The sequence below is a fragment of the Perissodus microlepis genome, chromosome 3 (assembly GCF_051167445.1).
Source record: "Perissodus microlepis isolate ML-2025 ecotype Zambia chromosome 3, ASM5116744v1, whole genome shotgun sequence".
In the NCBI taxonomy this organism is placed as follows: Eukaryota; Metazoa; Chordata; class Actinopteri; order Cichliformes; family Cichlidae; genus Perissodus; species Perissodus microlepis.
Window position 1 is genome coordinate 39,635,370 of NC_140463.1, and position 22,760 is coordinate 39,658,129.

The window sequence follows — 22,760 nt, forward strand, 5'->3', positions numbered from 1 at the left end:
TCATTGTTGGCGAACAAACTGTGATGCTCTGTGTATTCTACATTTCTATCAGAACCAGCATTAACTTTTTCAGCACTTTGAGCTCATCTGTTGGATCGAACCACATGGGCCAATCCCCACGTGCATCACTAAGCCTTGACCGCCCGTCACCACAGTTGCTTCCTTTCTGATAGATACTAACAACTGCAGACCGGGACCATCCCACAAGAGCTGCAGTTTTGGAGATGCTCTGACCCAGTCAACACTCAGTCTAGCTATCGCACTTCAGTCCTTGTCAAACTCAATCAAATCCTTATGCTTGTCCATTTTTTATGCTTCTAACATCAACTTTGAGGAAAAAATGTTCACTTGTTCTGTAATATATTCCATCCACCCACAGGGGCCGTAATGAAGAGATAATCAGATTTATTCACTTCCCCTATCAGTGGTCAAAACGTTATGCCTGATGAAAGCACAAAGAAATAGTAATTTTAGCACACTTTATTGCAATTGACAGATAAACCAATGAATACAAATGCTGAGTGGGCGTTTAACCGATCCATGGTGGGCAATCAGTTGTTGCATACGGTGTTACAAGGAACTGAACAGCACAAACAGCAAATAGTAGCCAATTGTTATAATGAATCTGCCCATGCTGGCAGCATGCGTCAGTGATCGCAGTAAGGAAAATGATCCTGGCTTCAGCAACAGTTCCATCTTAATTTCAGTGACATTTCACAATGCAAACTGCAGGAACTGGTAGAAAATTAATGTTTGTTCATGTTGTGAGGATAACTGGCGTGTAGACTGAAATAATTATTTTCTCATTATTTGTCGAATAGCAGTTAGCACTCGCCATATGGCAAGCATCCTATAATGACCCTGATATCAATTTTAAATCAAAGTTATGGAGAAGTCCCACTTTATTAAGTCTCATAGAAGAAACATGTTAAATACATACCGCCACATCAACTACATCAGCACCAGCTTCAGCGCAGGCCAGCATGGCAGCAACACCAGCTCCAGCTGTGTCGTGCGTGTGCACATGGATGGGTACGTCTGGGAAGCGGTCCCTCAGAGCGCTGATCAGAAGTTTACTGGCTTCTGGCTTCAGCAGGCCGGCCATATCCTGGTGGGAGATGGAGGGGAGAAAGGTTATAGGTCTGAGGAATACATGCAACGCACTCATTAGCGCAACACAACGAAGAGTCACATTTTCTACATTCATTATGAAGTGTAAATTATAACTGATATTAATACAAATTGCAGGCAGAGCTTAGATGTTTAGTTGTGCTCCCTTTGATGATCATTGCACTTCAAGAAATTATTATACATGCCTGTTTCCTCCTTTAAAAGTTAACCTCATTAGCTCTGCCAGCCTTTTATGAGATTGTCACAGCTGCGTGTGATGGTGCACGCTGTGGCAGAGTGCAAGTTTATCATTTCACGTTTCAAAATATTCGGTCATGCCTGAATAAAGAAATTAATTCATTGTGAGCATTATCAGTCTATTCATTTAGATAAGAAGCTCAAATATACAAGTTAATTTAATTGAAGCAAGATGAAAACCTTCAGCTGCGTTCAACAGTTCACTTGTGAGAGTAACTCAAAGTGTCACTTTAAATCCATGTGCGAGGTGTGTACGCTGTGGACACTGGTTATTGATGGCTGGATATTAAACATTGCATTCATTTCCATACTAATGGCACCAAATGTAACAGTATCAGAAAAAGATCAGTACTGTAGATGCAGAATATTACAGTTTGCTCACATGATGAAATATTGGTCATTTTTCAAGTTCTCGAATTAGTCAAAGTCAAAGGAGCTTTACCATCAACACAAAAGATATTTGCATTCAAGTGCTAGTAGTTGCACTGTACACAACCCATGTTATACAGCTAGACAAGGTTTAGTTTGTAGTTTAAGCTCCAATCATGATGTACATAACTTACACATACAACTGCTGGTGTAAGAAGAGAGCGTGTGTGCATCTGAAGATGAAAGCCTTCATAAAAGCTCTTCACCTGATACTATTTATGTTATTTATGTCTGGAAGCAAACTGGCAAGGATTTCCACACAGGAGCAAAGCAAGTGCCAAAAACTTTAGTTTTTCAGAGGGAAGGAAAAGATGGCCTGTGCAGCTGCCAAAGTTGAGTAGCACTAAACCGCTCCCAGATCCTTTTTTTATTTACTTACCTTGATAGATAGGATGTGAGTTCCAGCTTTGACAAGCTCATCTGCCAGTTTGACATAGTATTCCAGAGAGTACTTCTGCCTCATTGGGTCAGACACGTCACCTGTGTAGGAGATGGCAGCTTCAACTACGCCACCTGCTGCTCCAGCAGCCTCCATACCCAGCACCATGTTAGGCAGGTAGTTCAGAGAATCGAACACACGGAAGATGTCCATGCCGTTCTCCTTGGCCACCTCGCAGAACCTTATGGTGGGAGCGGGAGAGGCGATCGTGTTAGTCGACCCACACAAACTGTAGTGTTTTTAAATGTTAATTGTAATCAGGTCATGGATGCTGTCAGGACTTCCTGTACACTGTGAGATTATCACACGGTCTCACTCACACATACATAATGAGTTCGTCTTCATGCACAGTGTACTCCAGATAATGGTGCACATCCAGGTAGGGATAAGCTGTTTATATCCGTCTCCACATCGGCACTCATAAATATTGCTGTACCTGAGTAAATACAATATTCCCACTATTTTCATGAAAAGTATGCTTACACAGCCCACAGGAGCGCACAAAGACTGGAGAGAAATGTATAGCCGCCTCATTATCCGAGCTGCTAGTGGTAAATCCCTCCTATTATTGCCTTGGCCTCGGTATCTTAATCAGGTTTTTCATAAATGGGGTGAGTACGTACTGTAGCTGTGCTACTGTGAATGCAGTATTTACACAGACTGAGAGCTTTTATTTTGGCAAATAAACAGATACGCATTGTGTGTTCATTTGTGTCACAAGAGGATTAGCTGTCAAACGTCTGTGTCCAGTCTTTATTTAGAAATACAGTACAATGTATACAAGCGCTGTCTAGTCTATGCTATCTGGCACCAAATGGAAAAACACTGCATTGCCCTAGATATCCAACTCAGAGCTGAAGTGATCATCATTCATGCAATGCAGGAGGATAAGTTTTGTTAAGAAGTTCATAAAGTCCTAATCTAGTTAGCAATCATATGACCCCTTCATTTCTTTAGGCCGCAAACATTTCACATCCCTCTCCCTCCAAAGTGTACTGTGACCCTGTAAAAGAATTTAAATCAATTAAATAGAACGGAATTACTCTTTGATTTGATTTAGTTAATGAAGACGCTTAGGTCACTTGGCTGTTAGCTGCTGCACTGAAAACATTGCGGGTGAGGGAGTGAGCGTGTAAGCGGGATGGAAAGGGAGCCGGGCAAACAGATCAAAGTCATTAATCACAATGATGTGCAAATTTTCGATGGCACTCTCCCTATGGAACGCAGACTGAAGAGGGAGACGAAGACCAGGAGGAACAGAAAGAAAGGGGGAGTTAAAAGGAGGGTAAGAAGTGTATTATGCAGGGAGACGAATGGAAGCATAAAAATGGGAGTTATGAGTGGGGATAAATGATTGGTGTATGGAAAGGAGGGTTAGAGTAGACATGTAAGGATAGGGTAGTTGTGTGATCAAGTCTCTAATATTTGTGTATGCACTTCAGGTGTGTAAGCTTGTATATATATTACTCATGCACATCAACAAGGTAAGCTTGTCAATCCATCTGGAAAAGAACTGCAGGCGTGTCGGTGCATGTGTGGAGGTAGTGCAATATTCATGGCCCTAAGTGCATTACTAATATACAGCTGTATCAATGATGTGTACCTCGGTAAGCATGCCGAGAGACAACAGGAACACATCAACCAACTGACCTGATTAAATGTGAGTAAATTGTGTGGTTTGTGGCTAGCCACCGTACGGTGCATCTAATTAGATATATCGAGAGGAGAAGCAACTGTGCTGGAAGGCTAGATTGGACATGTCCAGCTTTTATTTTGTAGGCGCACTACTGCTGGGTAGATGCTATAACATAATTATTACAAACACAAGTAGCTATAAAACATCCCTAATGTCATTAACTTGAGCTTCAAGAAGCTAACTGCTGAAAAGGTTGGAAAACAGCATGAAATATGAAGCTAGTCTCATAAAGCTGTCAAAAAGAGTGTCATCGTATGTTGATTCATTTTTATCGATATGGGAAATCTAAATTATATATGACACTTAGGCAACAGTTCTTAAAAATTTAAAAAGCCAATGTGGTGTAAGAGTGCTGTGCAAATTTTATATGAGCATTGGGGAGTATATTCACTTTTCAGAGGTGGAAAGATTCAGTTTCCATCACTTTCAAAAGGCTGTGCAAGTGTACAAAACAAAATCTACAAAAGATGATTCTGTAACAAAATGATGTAACCAAAACTCATAAAAGGTTTATAGAAAACACATTTTGTTATTTTGAAATCATTTCTCAATTCCAAACTACATCATGAGCAGAAAAGAATGAAAAATATGTGAATATGATTAAAATGTCTTCCTCCAAAGAAGCAGACGCCTTTCTAAAATGTTCTTTAATAATAGTTCTCCAGCCTTTTTGAAGGTCTTTGAAAGTTTGTCGTTGGACATAGTTTTGCTTTTTTACTTATTTTCAGTTCAGTCTTCGGACCGTACCATTTCACAGGAACTTTAAGGAGGAACCGGTGTCGTGTCTGCACATAAGAGAAAACTTGACAAAGAACTTGCATTATGGCACACCTTGCCTTAAAAATTTTGATGAAACTGGATAAGCAGACAGCATAAGAATAAGTCGCCCAAAAGACCGTCTACAGCAACTGAATATGTGAGAGTCATGTCCTGAAGAACTGGGGGAAAGAATCCAGCAAAGACCTGACAGGACCCGAGACACGCATCAGTTTGTCAAATGACTTTTTGATGAAGCCTCAACAGAAATGGTCTTAAAGGAAGGGCAGCTGTGAAGAAGCCATTCTTAAGGAAGGGAAACTGTGAGAAAAGGCTGACGTATGCCACTGAACAATCAGTGAGAACAGGTCTGATGGAGGGTTTAATCCAAATTTGAAGTCTGGAGTAGAAATGCTTTCTGCTGTACTTTTTGCTTAGAAATAAACACCTCTGCGTGATATTATTCAAGAACAACAATACATTTCATTTTCAATAATTTAACAAAAAGTGCATGCATGAACCTGACAGTTAGCGACGTTGTTCCCATAGAAACGACAGAAAATTTCTGAAATAATGTCACAATGACAGACAAAGCAGAAGGAGCAGCAGGTGGCTTTAAGAAAATCTGATTCAATTCATGTTTTTCAACAAATCAATAAAAACTGTTTTCAACACAGCTAAAAGAAACAAAAAAAGCCAGATGGGGAAAACGATAAAGCTGCTCCAGTGTTACGAAGTGTCAGCTGAGCTGTCCAAAGCTGGATGACCGGATACTGACTTTACTCTGAATACTGAAAACTACACCAGTGGTTTGTAATAGTCATTAGATCTCTTTGACAATGCAACTTAAGCTGGACATGCGTGCATGTCGGGGCATTCATCACTGGATTAATGGACATATTTGGATTCAGAATACACATATTCATAGTAAACCTGAATAATCTGAAAATGTGCGCGTGTCACTCACTTAAAGACCGCGTTGTCAGGGTAGTTGGTGTAGCCCACGGCGTTGGCTCCTCTCAGCAGCATCTGAAACGGGACATTTGGGATCAAAGCCCTCAGCTCCTGCAGCCTCTTCCAGGGACACTCCGATAGGAATCGCATGGCCACGTCAAAGGTAGCACCTACAGACACGCACAGGTTACACTTTACGTCAGCTCTCATCTCCAGTCTCATCTTTCACCCCGACTTTGATCTCAAAATCAAAAAAATAATATTTCAAACTTCTCCCATTACCCACAAACACATGCAGATTTAAAACAGTAATGGCTGCTCAGATGAAATATCCGATGATAGCTTCACATACTGTTCATTCAAACGTATTCATTTTTTTTAAGTCACTTTAAAAATCTAAGAAATGTTGCAGTGGTAGACGCAAAAAGGAGAGATAGCAATCCTCTCATTTCCCTTTCTGGGGGAGTAGATTAGCGAATCTCATACCCGTTTATCATATCAGCCAGAAATATTGAAGCCTCCAGTGATATTCTGCTGATCCAACACTGTCATCATTAAATTTCATTTTCTGAACACTCATATGTTTAGACACGGAGAGAATACCAAGTATAAGTGCTTGTTCCTTACTCTAAGATGTAAGGATTGCCAAGGAAAAACCCTCCTCTTCATAATTTTTAAAGAGATTTGGGATGGGGGGATTTTAACCAATGTCAGCATCTCTTAAACCAATAGCTTGGAGCGGAAATGACTTCAAGCAATCCTGTCTGATGTTAAACATACTAGTATGAATGTTTTATTGCACGTGAGATAGCAAAACATGATGCTGGGTGAGCAATTCATCTGGGACGGCAGAATGTACTCTGATAATTTGATAACGCAAATGAAGACTGACAGCTGGTCTCACACGTAGGACGTTAGGCAGGAAAATGTTGCAGCCTTCCTGTTTTGGGTTGTTTTTTTGGAAAGAGAGGCAGCTTTTACTCAGAGTTGAATGTGTGCCCAAAAAAAAATAATCAAAGATAGAAAAAAAAGCCCTCTATCAAAATTCTTGTAGTACTACAGTACCCTGAATTAAAGCTGAAAGTCTGCACTTCAATCACTTCATTGCCTGATTTAAAATCCACTGTGGTGGCATACAGAGGAAAAAAAGTACCATTGTTCAAATACCAATAGATCCAACTATACATAAGGATGATTAATATCTATGTGAATTACTGAGTTACATAAACCAATGTCAGCATTTATCGTTTTTGCCTGTGTGCGCAATACGGCCTTGATGTAACATTCATTCAGTTTTTACGTCCTCTGAGATTCCACTTTGTTACTGTAGTTTGGTCGAGCCACCTTTGTGCAGTCAAGTCTCTCCTGCTCGTACCGACAAACTGCTTGCATGCCCGAAAACCTGCGAGACGCCTGATTACACAACTGCTTGTGTAATGAACAAGATCCAAATAGCAGCGTGATGGCATAGAGCAATTAAGAATCTACTTTTTTGTGTCCCCATCTGATAAATTTCCCAAGTGTAAAATAGTTGAGGAAACCATATAGACGCATTATGTGACCCAGTTCATTTTACTGCATCTTTGCTGGTGTGGGGAGGAACGCTATATCAGGAAAGGACTTAATCCTCAAAGGGCTTTCACAGGCTTAATCTCTTCAATGATTCATTCTGCCTCTAAGCAGCTGAAACATGTGAAAGCAATATTCCCCATCTAAGACCACTGTGTTAAAAAAACAAAAACATTCCTACATAGGGACATTAAGTAAGGGTAAGAGAATTCAATATTCACACGATCGTCTCTCTTTAGCATAGATGAGTAATATTTTCCACCTCTGATCTCTCTCTAACAAAAGTGCACTGTACAGGGACGCCTTCTTAAGGCAGGCCTGGTCGTCATTTCTCCAGTGGTTATTAAGTGATTTATGAGGAGCTGTTTAGAGGTACTTTTACAAGCGGCTGCTGTGGGACAGTGGGTGCTAGAGCCAACCTTTTAACTGCACGTAGTCCAATTTGTTTTCCACCCTAAATCAATATGAGGTGAGGAAACAAGGCTGGCAACAAGTCAGTCTGGGAACTTTGGATTTTAAAAACAGTGAGGATGAAAAAGGTGCAGTATATTTTATCTGAAGAGAAATTCACTCATCTTGGCACGCACTACTTGGCCTGTGAGTGACTTGCTTCTATAAAGTCTTATGTGACCTCAGAGATCTTTTCAGTCAGGACCACTTTAGCTAAAACAGGATTGTTATTGCCATCTGTAGTCATTTGTATTTTGTTGTACTGCTGTGTCCTGGGAAGTCTCCGCCCTTTCATGAATGGGTGGGTAGAGTATACTATCCTGAAAGCTTTCACATAGCTGCCATCTTACTGCTGCTTTCCTCTCGCACATATAAAGGATGGCATCGCTGCCCCAAATCAGAAAAAGGCTTCAATGGCAAAAGATGAGACGGACTACGAAAAAGGAGCGCTGTGGTCGAAGGTGGTTGTAAAGTCGTCGCTTAATTCTCAGTAAAATATCACTGGAATTTAAGGTTTGTTTTGAGGTTTCACATTTTTAGAGGCATTCAAACGAAAAGCTGTGGGAAAAAAAATAAAATAAATAAAAAATAAAGATCCTGATGTTGGGTTTGAAACCAACACTGACCACTCTCGAGCAAAAGCACCAAACTGAACATCTTGTGTCAAAATATTTGGTGGCAGATTTCTTCATTGTGCTCTAAACGCTGTGACGTTACTGCAAAACTGGCTTAATCAACATTAAATTATTAATATGGAGAAGATGACACTCTGTGAAGTTACAGGAAGCTTTCAGGGGAGTGTCTCTTTTTAGAATGAAATCTGCCTTTAAGCGTTTAAATAATTATGAGAAAGTACCGTGCAGTTTTCTCTGACTCATAACCATATCACGCAGGAAGCACTGAGGCCTCAAGAGGACCCACTAGCAGATTACCTTTCTCTTCCAATTCACATGATTGCCAAATGTTTTCTTAACAGAGAGAAATCAATCTTACGCTCCTCAGCTCATAATATCAGCTTATTGACAGAATATCAGTAGTTGTGTAAACTTTCCCAGCCCACATTCAACCTCCGACTTCAGCGATCTATTACAGTTGTAAAAATGGGAGGCGAGTAAGAATACATTCAATTTCTCCAACTTCTTTAGACGACAAAAAAACTGTTTAAACTTTACGAGCTATGAATGACGAGAAGCTGACTGCTAGTCAAACAAGAGGAGACAAAGTCAGACGTATTCACTGTTCTCTTAGGAAAAAACTGGATTCGGTTCACATACCAGATTAATCTACAGTTTTAACTGCGTCTATTTACTCTGGAACCGAGTCCGATACGAGTCTTCTTCACTCACGGTGTGTTTATAAACCATATTTAATCACTAGTTATTATTAATCTCTGACTTTGTGTGTGTTGCGTGTCCTGTCTTCTTCCCCTCACCCCCAACCTGTTGTGGCAGATGGTTACCGCTCCCTGAGCGTGGTTGTTTGAGGTTTCTTCCTGTTAAAAGGGTGTTTTTCCTTCCCACTGTCGCCAAAGCACTTCCTCAAAGGGGGTCATCTGATTGTTGGGGTTTTCTGTTTTACTCGGTATTATTGTAGGGGCTTTACCTTATAATAGAGCCAACTGTTGTTGTGATTTGGTGCTGTGTGCATTTTTAACTGATTTATTCTAAATTTATGAGAATGCATTAATTTATAGAAGACATAATTACACACTCTACCTTTAAGAATCACTACATTCTAAATAAACCAATGTGTAAAATGGAAATGCCATCTTTATATGATCTTACTATATTGTTTGAATTGCCACTGCTGTAGCCAGGCCTTTTTTAAATGTACATCACACTATTCAACCTATACAAAGACTTTCCACTCTTCAGCTTGCTTTGAAACAGTCCAATGGGTCAATGTTTTAGACTTTTAAAGCCCACAATAACTGTCTGCTCAGAAAAGGATGTTCTCTTCGATGTTTGACCATAAAAATGGCCTCAAAGCATGCTGTGTCTTTTCTCTTTTCGACTGTTTGACATCTTCCTCATTTCTGGAACACGAAACGTTCTGTGCAGATGTGTCCAAGCCATTTCTAAAAAAAGGATTTACCAGAGCTTCTGAAAGGCTTGACAACTGCCCCACGAGGCTGTGCACAACCACAGTGAGAAACAGACTGCATTATAGTGTTGGGATCATCAGAAGCAAAGCTATGTTTGCCAATGATGCTCAAAAGCATTTTTGTACGGCCTCTGCTGGAAACGTGGATGTACTTTGAGTTGCCAAATACAGAAAAATGACATTAAATAACAAAAAAAAAAAGATGTGTTTTGTGCCTTAACAAGAGCAGCTTCACCGTGTAATGAGACACATGCAGACAGGAGGCTTCTCTGGCACCTATCCAACAATTTGCTTCACAGTGAAAAACCAAGTTTGCTACAAGCTTCCAGAGTCTGTTTAAAGATTTGCTTTAACGCACCGCTCAAACACAGCCAAACTGAATTTATATCCTCCTCCTTCGGTCAGTCTCATAATAACACCACAATATTCCGGGTGATGGAAGCCAGGAAGCATTTAAGCCCTTTTTATTGAAATATCTACTCAATAATTGACTTTTGCTATAGCCTTTTTATCTGTCCAAACATGAAGTAAGTAGACAGTTGCTTAATGTGAGATCAGCTCAAAGCGCTCTCCCACAGTAATGAAATATATTGCTTTTCCCTTAACTGGTGCACCATGATCAGTTTCCAAGAGGAATTTAATCTCAGAAAGGGTTTATAACTCCAAAGAGTTTTCACCAGAGACTCTTTCATGTCTTTTTTTCACCTCATTCTGTTCAACCAGCATTTAGCCAACCGGCCACTAAAACAGGACCTGAAATAGCGAAAGGCATTTGTTGCTTATTTCTTTGTTCTTCTGATCTCCTCAATCACGGTTGTTTTCTATATAATTTAGCATTAAATTGAATGTTTCAACCTCGAGAGCTTCTCTGGGCATATCCTTCCTGTGAATGGGCGTGCCCTAAGTGTTCTAACGGGGCGCGGGGGGATGAATGTACTCTTTGAAACCAGTTCATAACAATTGCACTTCACACAGGACCATTATCAAGAAGTGCTGATAATTGGTCATGTAGCCAGCTGTTCAAACATGCTGCTCGCATTTTTGCTTCAATTTCAGAGTAATTGCATATTATACAGGGACACTATTGGACTGTGCACGCTTCAAGAAGTTTCAATAACGTGTGATTTTCTCTATTCATTGATGAGTAGGCAAAAGGTACAATCACTGTCTATTGAGGGAACTTGCTGGGGACTCAGTTTTGGAAGAACAGGTGGAAGAATTAGATTGTTTTCAGTGACACAAGTTTCACAGGTCAAACCAGAAAAAGTAAGAGACGCAATGAATGACGATCACAGCAGGAGCGCGGGGAGAATAGAAAGGAGAGGCACTGATGACGAGATGCAATAAAATAGCAGGTTGAAAGGATTTGATTAACTAGATATCCAGCAAAACACTACTGCCTATGGGAGATCAAACATTACAGCTCAGTTATTTTTAACTTCATTCAGCGTCATACAAAGGAAATTTTAGGGGCGAAAAGGGCAACAAAAGAAGTGGACGAGTTTATCGTAACGTGACGACCAGGAAGCTTACCTCCCCAGTTCTCCAAGCTAAAAAGGTTGCTAAAGTTGTGGCTGACAAATGGCGAGATCTTCTTCAGGTCATGGGTCCGAACCCTGGTAGCCAGGAGAGACTGGTGAGCGTCCCTGAATGTGGTGTCCATCAGCAGGAGGCCTTTGTGGGCACGGACAGCCTTGGCAAATCCTTCAGGACCATCACGCAACAGCACATCACGGAAACCTACAGGAGGGTCACCTGATAGTGGGGAAAGGGAAAGAGCACGTTAATGAGGAGAGCAACACTGAAGAGAAAGCAAAAGCAAAAGGCTTAATGGTAATATAGCTCTATGTGATGAATATTAATCAGATGTTTGAAGATTTTTTTTATTCCACCACACAAGGTCGTGCAAATACTTCTATGAACTGAAAATGGATTGATGTAATGAAAAATGTAAAATTATATACACATCACAGGGTTGCACTTATAGCAGTGCAGAGCAAAGAGGGTTTCATTTTATTCAAACAGGGTAAAGACACAATGTGTAAGCACCCCTTTTTAGTCTTTGTGTATTGACTTTAAAAAACAGACAGTATGTGGCAAGTTAACTGATTTACACCCGTTTAACAAGTAAACAGTTTGCACATGTACTCTATGAACATGGAGTTTTCTCTTAAGTTGTGCCATTAGCAGGTCTGGCAGTTGTTATAACGTCTACTAATGAGGTAATGCCATCTCTCAATGCTGCGCCTATCACCCACAGCTCAGGAGATCAGCTATAAAAGAATTCAAGAATATAAGCTCAGCAGCTGGCTTATTAGACACACCACCCACCAATTTGTGAAAATGTTTTGCTCTTGCTGACAGTGATTCCTATGGCTATGGTTTTATATAGAAACTAAGATGCTACCTTAAGTAAAATAGAAGTGACAGAGCTTCGTACAACATGTTGCCAGCTTAGAGTTGACTTCTAGGATGGTTCCTAGTTTGCCCGTCACGTCTCCTCCTTCTCAGTCCTTCGTTTTCTGGAATGTGCCCCTGATTTTAGGTCTCGGATCAAAAAAGCAAATTCTGCTTTTGCAGATTTGACAATGCAGTCAATATTTAGCCCTGACTTGCAGCCTGTACAGGCTGTACCGTGTCTCCCTGCCACAATATACTTGCTAAATAGCTATAAATGTTTAGCAAGTATATCGTGTACCATGTTTAGTGCCTGAGGCTTGTTTGTGAGCATCTAACAGTTTGTAATTAGTATGTGTGTTCATAAATGAGTTTTTGAGGTTAATTTTGGTTTGTATACTTCTCTTGGTACCACCAATGACTTTGATGGCGACTCATCTATTAACTGAGATATTTCAGTCTTTCGGGACACAGAAATTCCAGCTAACAGATGAACTCTTAACAGGAAAACAGCATCACATCCATTAAGAGTGCTTTTTAAATCTTGCAGGGTCTAATCCCAGAGGGACCCGAGATGAAGACTGCAGGACATGCTGGCAGTGTTTAAGTGTTTCTGGTTAGCTCACAAGACTATAATGTCACATACAGCATTGAAACATAACGCAACTGCTAAAAACATCCACAAGGAGAGATAAAAATTGATGTGGAATCCCCCGGACAAATGCTGGCATTTCCAGTTTATTACAGCTTAGTGGTCCTCAAAACAAACATCACATAGCCCTGGCTCTACGCCGATATAACACCTTGTATCCTAATCTTTTTCTCTTTCCTCTTTGCTTTGCAATTAAACACAGGCGCAACCCAAGGTATTAAAATACTGGAAGCACAATTTGGACCTATTTTTGCTGTGCTGTGTACAATCATCAATCAAACAGACTAGTTAATGAGGTACTTTCTGCCAGCTTAGATGTCCTCCAACCTTGCTTCTCTCACTCTCTCTGTAGTTGAATCCTTGCTCTTGACCTTTTATTGTTGTACCTTATCCCCGAAAACAAATGATGTGTGCTATAATTGTCTCTAAGGCCTGCACAAGTAAAATGGGCAACACACACATGCACACACAGCAGCACAAATACATTTGTTCACACACACAGCAACACATTAACGTAGAAACACAAAATGAGCTCACACTGGCAGAGTAGATGAGCTCTGTGAAGTCATGCTGCTGAAGCAGAAAACAGACGTTTGAACTGATCAAGATCTATGTATAAGGGAGCCTGGATGATTCATTGTCAAAGTTGCATTTGTCACAAAAAATGAAATCTTAGAAACGTTGTTTTTAACCACCTGTGACGTCCTCGCATCTCAAGAACAGTGAGAAAATGAGGGCGTGTGCTCTGGGACTGCAGAGCCTATGCATGTCACAGTTTCCTAGAAAACATTTGGCTCTGGAGTAGATTTTGCGCACACACACACGTGCAAAAACTATTAGAGAGATACAATTCCCAGGTTGCTGTGCTTGATTTTGACCAATCTGCACACAAACATACCCAGTCATCTGCACTGAAAACACCTCACTCCTGGTTCCCGGCTTTCTTGCCTTCTCCGTTGCTCAGGCTGATGTTATTTCATACCTCGTACCCTTTATATTCTTCTCCTGCTCTACAACAGCAGCTAATATGACCCGATAAGACTGAGCTACAGTGCCCCAAGCATCGCTCTTACCTAATTAAAATAAAACCAGTGTGCCATACCTTTGTTCCAAGTTGACATCTCTCTACAAAAAAATCTGTTGTGTGTGTTTGTTTGTGTTTCGGAACATTTTAATTGACAGATCCGGTGGGACTACTAATTAGTGCTTTACTAAAGTCAGGTATGCTGTAACTGTCAAATTGTCTATAAATAATTCATAAGTACACAGCCTGGTTAAAAACTTGACTGGAAGTTCAGGAAAAGCATTTTTCCCCCCTAAAACCAGCTGCATGGCCAGTGAATAAAGTTACTTTGCTATATACACAACACCTACGGTATCTTCAAAATTCACAAAGACCAATTATAATGCTCTAAAACAGAAGCAAAAGCAGCAAAAGCCATTTTTGTTTGAAGATTGGTAATAAAAACGGGTTAAAAAACAAGCAGAGGAAAACAAAAAGGGGATTTTAAGGATTTAAGTCCATGTTTCTGTTTTTTCCTGTATACTATAACACAATATTGTACAACAAACTACTTCTACACTTTATTCCAAAAATGGAAATACAGTACACGATGGGGAGTTTGAAAACAGTCTGTCATTTTTATTACTCATCCTTCCTAGAGCGGGCTCACGGGCATCTGGTCATTAACCTCTAGATGTCCTCCATTAAATAAATCCAGATAATAATTGGAACAAGGTGTACTTCTGCAACATGGATGAACCACCAGCAATCAGCCTTCAGAAGGAACGTTTCAGACTACAAATCCTAATTAGAAAATAATGGCCTCTGAGTACTTAACAGGCTCTGTCAGAACACCCTCGCCATGTCTTTCAGGAATACTTTTCATCCCATCTTTCCTCAGTGTGGTGGGACCCAAATTGCTTACTGCTTATCTTTAAAAGTGAAATTGAGATATCCCAATGTGACTGACCTTTGCTTTTCTCTTATCAGAGAGTGTTACATAGCAATAATCCTTCAAATGTCTTCCCCATTGTCCCTTCTCGCCAATATCTTGATCAATTTATCTGCGTCTCACCTGTCACCACACCTGTTTGACCATTTTCTCCATATACAGGGATTATATGCTGCCTGAGCCTTCTGTCCTCCTCTCATAACCCCTTTCTCCTTCCATAGCCCTGTCCCTCCCTCCATCCCTCTCTCCACAGAGTGTGATAATACAGGCCTAATCCCTCTCTTCTCTCAATCCCTCTGTTGAATGAAAGAAAGGATATAAGCACATTACAAATCTCATTACTAGGCTTTAGGTATGCCTCTGTGCGTCCCTGTGCTGCATGCACCTACCTCATCAGCTGCTTACAGTAGGTATGTGCAGTGTGTGTACACAAAGGGACTGTGTCTGCAGCATTTGGTGCAGCATATGTCGGTTTGTGTGATTTAATGCACATGTGTGTGTCTGTTTGCTGTCCTGCAACAAGAGACAGGCAATGATGGCCTTCAACAGAAAATTTGCATAAATGTAAACAGTGGAAGGCATGCATGGGGAAATGCACACTCAGACGTGCACAAACGCCGCAGATCATTCGGTCCTATTCTGCTCCATTCCGTTCCACTGTGCACGGGTTTTAGATGTCAGATTTGATTATTTATGCCTCATTATGATTCATAATATTCACATTATTTTGCTATAAATTCATGTTTACTAGGCATGCTGGGGTATGTGCTGAGGCAGAACGGGGTGCTGATAAACATGTCAGATTATTACGGCTGACTATTTCGTTGCTGTCAGAAGGGAACAGCTGCATAAATTCATGCGGTTTGTGCATGGAACACATTTACACCTGACAGAAGTGAGAAAGGAGAAAAAGCAAACCACTGCAAAATGACCCCGGAGACGAGATTAATTCACAAAAGTCCTTTGTTTCAATAACTTTAAAACATATTTAGGAGTAAAACTAAGAACACATAACTTTAAAAATACATATTTAAACAGCCTTGTTTGTACTTCACAAAATGTACTTTAACACTGTAGTTAGCCTTGAGGGGGGAAGGGGGTGGCTTCACTCCAGAGACCCAAAGCAGCTCATCAAAGAGCCCAGCTTGGCCCTTGGCCTTTCCTTTAAGACTAACAAGGGAGTCGTGCACACAGCGGGGTGAGAAGCGGAGAACTTCTGCTTTCAGAAACAATGAGCTGCACCTCTCCCCGACTGTACTCACAGCTCAGCAGAGCACTCTGGGCTAAAACCCTTTACCTCCCCAAGTGCTAAACGGAGCCATTTAGGAAGGCCTTTCCGCCTACAGCTATCAGAGCGTTCGACAGACCATTCGTCATTCGGCGGGTGCTTTTATCCAAAGTGCCCTATGGATACACAAGTGTTTACATTTTTAGCAACGCTGCCCCAGGAGAAAGAGGAACCTGTGACACTTGCTGTGGCAGTACCTTGCTAAATGAGTCCAAATGTAATAAATTCAATGTGGGATGATGCATTTTGATATTTTTATGATAACAGTCCTGGACACTCGTCTTGTGGGTCACAACCTGTCTTTTATTTTAACTTTTTTTTTTTTTCCTTATAACATTTTGTTGACTGAAGCTCAGGCCCAACCTTCGTTAAGCCAAATGCTTTTACGGTTTGGGACAATGTGTTATTGATTTTTGACTGGGAGGGGGAACTGCCATCGGAGTTTACTGAATAATTTGTGAGGGAAAACTGTGTGCAATGACTGCTTTTGACTGACGTACCCATGGTGACGGGAGGAACGACGGGGTCCGTGGAGGAGGGCTTAGCTTTGACTGGGATGGGTGTTGTTGGTCCATTCACCATCACATGACCTGGATAGGAGCATAAAAATAGAGAATACAAATCAGACGGACCCTAGAAGACATCCAGCAAACACGAAAAACAAGAGGGTCCAAAATAAAAGGGGGGGGGGGGGTAAAAAGTCACTCAAGGTTATTATAAGCCTGAAGGCCAGTATGGATTATAGGACTTGTGTGTCACATGTGTCCTCCTACATTTGTGTGCGAGAGGTTTTCTGCACATTACACATCCAAGTTATCTCCCTTTTACATAGAATTGAGCTTTGTCTTTTTAAACCCAAGGTTTGGTGAAAGCCTGAGATAAGAATATTTAACTTTACTGGTCTTATCAGTAAGTTGGACCTCCTTCATAGAGTAGCACCTAATCTAAAGGTCTTTAGCACCTGAAATGTTATCATTTTCCCAACTCTTAGTAGCTACAGAAACAAGCAGCTCTGCTCGATATAGTTGGTTGCCAAACTATTAATCTTTCTTAATAGCCTCGTCTTAGATAAGCTTAGCTTTGTGGAAAAGTGCTACAATAAACCTAAGCCCAACAATCAATGGTGACAGTGCTCAGTCAGTATGGATCATGTAAATTGATTTGTTTTCCACCTTTAAGTGTTACAATGTATCGTTTCTGCACTGACCAAGGTAGTGCAGTAGTTTCTGGGCTCGGTTCTGAGTGGGTTTGAGGTTGAAGAGCTCCTGGTTCTCATCGATGAACTGGGTGTCCACTGTGGAGTGCAGGAACTGGTGGTTGGACAGAACGTTCTGGAGGAACGGGATGTTGGTCTAGAGATGGAGAGAAAAAAGGAGAACGTGTGTCAGTAAAAACGCTGAATTAACAAAGGCTTCGTTTTCACAAACTCACACACAGTATATGAAAGCAAGCGAGTCAAGACCACAATCATGCTGCCGCTCTGTTCTGCAATTTAATCGCTTGAAGAAAAAAAACAAAAGCTCCAGCTTTTTTTTGAAGAAAGCGTCTCGAGTAAGAGCTCAGTGTTAAACAGTTAAGGATACAAAGCATACGCTACCTTCACATCAGTAAACAAGTTGTAATGTCACAAAAAACTAAAAATTTTAATAACGCAGTACTTCAAACAGTCCCAGCTTCAATAGATAAGCACACATGTGTGAGGAACAGGGAGAAAAGTCAACTGTAAAACTAATTACATTTTATTTCTATGTTGCTGGTGTTTGCCTGCCTCCAAAGTATTACAGCGCCAATTAAGCTCTCTAAATTAGCCAAGAGAGGGAGCGTGAACAAGGGAGAACATACAGGAGAAATATTTAATTGTTGGAGTTGATTTCATTACTTGATTTGTTGCCTGTTTTTCCCTCCACTGTTGCAAGCCTGACTTAATGTGACTAGACTGCTTTGAATTGTTGTAGGAGCCACAGAAAGTGAGGGAAGGGGGGGGGTGGGAAGGAATAGGAGAGCGATTAGTAGAAAGAAAAGCACAAAAGAGCAGAGAGTTGGAGGGACTGAGTGAAAGTATGCGTTAATATATTCTTGAAGCAGCTTTAAACGTGTTTATCACTGTTTAATGTCCTAAAGGAAGGGCGGTGGGGTATAAACTGTGTGAAAGATTATTTCTCCAAGTCTGTCAAAAGTGTCTTTGCATGCGGCTCGATGTGGACTCTTAAGTGACATTTAAAAAGAAAACCTCATCCACACAAGTATACAGAACCAACACACGCAAACTGAACCCCGGAGGACCACCTCAGTTATCTCTGTAGTTTATAGATGAATGTCTCTGTCTCACACACATGTAGACAAACTACCTTTAAACATATGCCCCCATTAAACGTAACCCACATATGGACCCAATTGACCTAACAACCAACCATAATTTGGGCATTTGGATGACAGTCAAAACCAGATTGACTTCAAATGATTGCAACAGCACAATTACTCAGAAATCATGTAATTGGGAGAAGGCAGCTGGGGAATAAACACACACAGATGCATGCCCCACATGCAGTGCTGAGAGAGAGGAGGGAGAGAGATCAATGCGCCTGGGCATATAAAGCTCATGCTAGTCATACTAATAAAAGGCAAAAACAAGATGGAGTTGAATGCAAGAGACAAAAGCAAAAACTAGTTTTTTTTAATAATTATATGAATGAGACCATTAGTTCTTTCAAAATACGAAGTGAAATTGAGGGAAAACTCCACGTTTGCCCGTTGATCACATCCTTAGTGAGAGGAAAAGAGGGTTTGTTTTCCGAGGGATACGGGCACAAACACAAGATGACACTGCAGTCTTAGCCGTCTACTACTGGGAGAGGAGCTGGAGAGCAAAAGTGACAAGAGCTGTAGGATTCACATGGCTGTGCTGCACTGCCAAGCCTTGGGCTACAAGCTGTGGACCAAAACAAAAAGGGATTTTCGCCCAATGCTATCGCTGCAGTAAGACTTCAAAAACCTGTGGAGCTTTTTTTTCCTCTTCCATTTACAGAATCTGCCAACAATAACTGCATTAAACTAGATCATATGCTGCTGCCTCACATACTAGTCTCCAAGCAGCTTTGTGAAAGCTGGATATGGTTATGTAATACATTTTTATTGGATCAAAATCAAAGCTACAGGCCAGCCAAATGAAGACTGGCAAACCCAGTGCGTTTGATTAAAAACAAAACATATTAGCTAAAGAAGCGATGTGTTTCACGCCATTAAAGGGTTCCCTTTGGGGAAGTGCAGACGGTACCATCAGTAGCAGCTTAGCAGAAAGGTAAAACAGGAGAAACTCACATCTAGGCGGTTTAGTAACACTTGTAACTGTGACGCGAATCTACCTAAAGCAGGGGTGGGCAATTCCAGGCCCCGAGGGCCGGTGTCCTGCAGGTTTTAGATCTCACCTTGGGTCAACACACCTGAATCACATGATTAGTTTGTTACCAGCCTCTGGAGAACCGCAGGAGCTAATTTAGCCATTTAAATCAGCTTTGTTGGTTCAAGGACACATCTAAAACCTGCAGGGACACCGTTTCCAGTCAGTCTCACTGGCCATCCATTTGAATCTTCATTTTCTGTTACAAACATGTCATCCAATTTTGGCCAAAAAAGCAAAATAAACTGTTTTCCCAATTATTACATTTAATCTAAAACTAAAAATATCATCTTATGTTTAGAATCTAAACTCAGTTTATGACAAGCAGCACTTTATTAGTACACAGGAGTTGTCTTTTATTTTTTTAAGTAAAGGGCCTTGGGATATTTTTGTTTCACCTGGACAAGCTTAGAATATTTTCTCGACATCCACATCTATTATTTATACGTGTAAACAAACGTAATAGGTGGAGGGTGCAATCGAAATGTTTAAATAAAAAAAAGAAATGTGACAAGGCAGAGACACGAGAGAAATAACACCAACGGTTGTATCTAATGAAAGACTCGGAAATAATGGAGGAGAAGATTAACGTCACTATTAATGCATGGAGGGTCGTCCTTTTCCTCTCTGCTGTACTAGATCAATGTGTTCATTATGAGGCTGCTCAGTATGCCTGTGGCCATCACACTCACTCACACACACACAGATGCACAAGCAGTCCCTTCACTCCATTTCCCCTAATGATTTTTAATGCACACTCCAAAAAAAAAAAAAAAAAAAAAAAAAAAGGAGAACACACACACAAACACTTGGGCTCTCCCTACCTACCACTTTGTCTCCTTTTCAACACGTCTTCATCTCAGTAATGTCTCACACAAACACTCAGAGGCCCCTTCCTGATTTGGATGCCCTGACACAACCGCTGAGCTCCAGCTTTCAGAGCTATGCGCACAGCATGCAAAACACGAGTGCTCACACGCTTTCCTGCAAGTGATGATAGCGGCTTGAGTTCCCAAATGCTTTGCATATTCTTTAGCACATACACACACACAGACACACACCTTTGAGTACAGTATTCGTTTTTAGTGAACACATGTACTGTAGAGCTGAATTCATGTTGAATTCAGGCTCCCTCCAACATGGAATACTTAAACTCTCACATACATGCCTCCTGAGGAAAAACCAAAAAAGGAATCCCGGGCCTTTTTTTGGCTACATGCTAAATAACAGGCACTTTTCCTCCCGGCAAAAGATGACATCTGGCTGTGTTCTCTCCCAACTTTTAGCCTTGGAGCACTTTATCACCACAAGAGTGTCTGTTTTATTGCTACTCTGCTCACAGCCCGTCGTTATTACTCTTGTTGCAATCAGCTTTACCGGTGATTGTCAAAGCAGCATTGTGAGCTAAGTATTGACGTCCCAGCCTGTTGGCACAACTGCACACAAGTCAGCTCCATCACTACTTTGCAACACTTTTCCGTAGGCTAAACATAACGTTCAGTTATTACCAATTTAACTTAGATTTTTGGAGAAAATATGGCAATGTACCTTTCTTGCAATTATTTGCTTCATAATGAATGAGGAGGAGCCATATGTTAATCCAGATATAATTTAGACGTGACGGTAAAATGCAGTCTGGATATCTCAGGGAGGAAAATAAATCGTATCACCTGCTAGTTTATGCATTCTCGTTGTCTGCAATCTGTCTGCACCAAGATTGGATGTCATTTTTCACTAGCAGGTGAGTAGGTGGAGTGAGGGGAAAAAAATGCAGGTGTTACAGTGTTACAGTCCAGACTGCTCCTTATTTATATCCTATAAATAATTTATAACTGTAAAATAGCAAGGGGGGGTCACATAGAAGGGATGGTGTTTACACATAGATGGAGAAAGAATCAGTGGCAATAATGCAAAGGTGTTTTCACAGATCAGATCATATTCTGAGTGCAATTTGCAGCTGACATTTTTTCACCATCATGGTAAAAATCATATTTTTGGGAGTCACATGTCTACTTGTGTTATTGCCTTGTTTATATTCAAGCCTAAAGTAAACAGACAGTAATCTACTTAGACAAAGCTGTCCTGTTGCCTTATACTCCTGCAACAAACACCCGAGATAGAGCCAGCTCTTTGCCATTTCCTCACCGATTCCCTAGATGTTTTTTATATGATTTTTAAAATATTTTAATCATATTAGCAAACTGAGAATTAGTTATGCTGACATCAATTTCTGGGTGAAACAAAAAAAATCCAACAGGTTGCAGGAGACGTCTGCTGTATTATGCGGTCCTACGTTTGCTAAAATACCAACTGAAACAGACACCTGCAAAGTATTAAACCTGCTCTGTTAAATGTGTAAAGTGATATCATTTTATCTGTTGATTCTGGTTCCTGTCACCCTTCTAGTCTTGCTGGATCTCAGTGCAGCTATTTGACACTGAACAGGACCTAAACTGGGTCCTTGAGGGATGCCACATTTATTAGACCTAGAGATGAAGAATGGTTTCCTTTTCTTGGACAGTAAAGTCTTTCAGATGCAGGAAAACCAGTGTGAAACGTGACTCTGCAAAACAGCTTTGTGCTCCAGATGTTTTTAAAATGTCAGCAAATGTAATTATACAATGACCCACCGCATCACCATCATTCAGAAACTCATATCACTGCTATGTGGATGACACTTAGTTTTATCTACTTGCTACACTTGACAAGGACTCCTACAAAGAGACAGTGAATCATCCAAAAACGAAGATGGGGAAAAAACTTCAACTAGAACTGAAAAATATTTTATTTGGTCCCCCTTAAGCTCCACAAATATCCTCACTGAGGCACTTTATCCACTTATGTTCAAATTCCATTTAAAATTTGGTGTTTTTAATGGATAGCTCATTGATTTTTAACAATTAAATCAGTGTTATAAAGGGCAGCTTTACTAACTAAGATCTACTGCTAAATAAAAGCTAGTTTGGTCTCTAAAGGACTTAAATATTCATCCATGCTTTTATCACATCTTGGTTGAACATTATAACACCAAAGATTCAAAATGCAGCTGCTTGACTTCTAGCTGGCACCACGACCCACTCCGGTTTTAGATAAATTGGCTACCTGTAAAATGTCAAATTTAAGTACCGTATGTTTTTTTAATCCCTACGTTGGCTGCACAGCATCGGTATCAGATATTTTAATCCCTTATTTTGCAGGTTGTGGAATAATCTGCCATCCCACAGAAAAAAAACAAAAAACAAAACCAACAACTTATTTTCAGTTTGTTTTCATCAAGTCTGAGGTGCCACAAGGTTTGGTCCACTGT

The 22,760-nt window shown here is 40.6% G+C and overlaps 1 protein-coding gene across 2 annotated transcripts in view; it reads right to left on the minus strand.

The window, feature by feature from the left end:
* pcxb (pyruvate carboxylase b) overlaps window positions 1–22,760 on the minus strand; it is a 291,593-nt gene that overhangs the window by 38,681 nt on the left and 230,152 nt on the right. For both annotated transcript variants that reach the window (XM_084924410.1, XM_084924409.1), the window contains exons 13-18: window positions 17,264–17,408; window positions 16,557–16,646; window positions 11,298–11,519; window positions 5,656–5,812; window positions 2,177–2,417; window positions 941–1,108 (exon numbers count right to left, since the gene is read on the minus strand). In XM_084924410.1, the coding sequence (XP_084780536.1) occupies window positions 941–1,108; window positions 2,177–2,417; window positions 5,656–5,812; window positions 11,298–11,519; window positions 16,557–16,646; window positions 17,264–17,408 (1,023 nt within the window). The remainder of the gene's footprint in view (window positions 1–940; window positions 1,109–2,176; window positions 2,418–5,655; window positions 5,813–11,297; window positions 11,520–16,556; window positions 16,647–17,263; window positions 17,409–22,760) is intronic.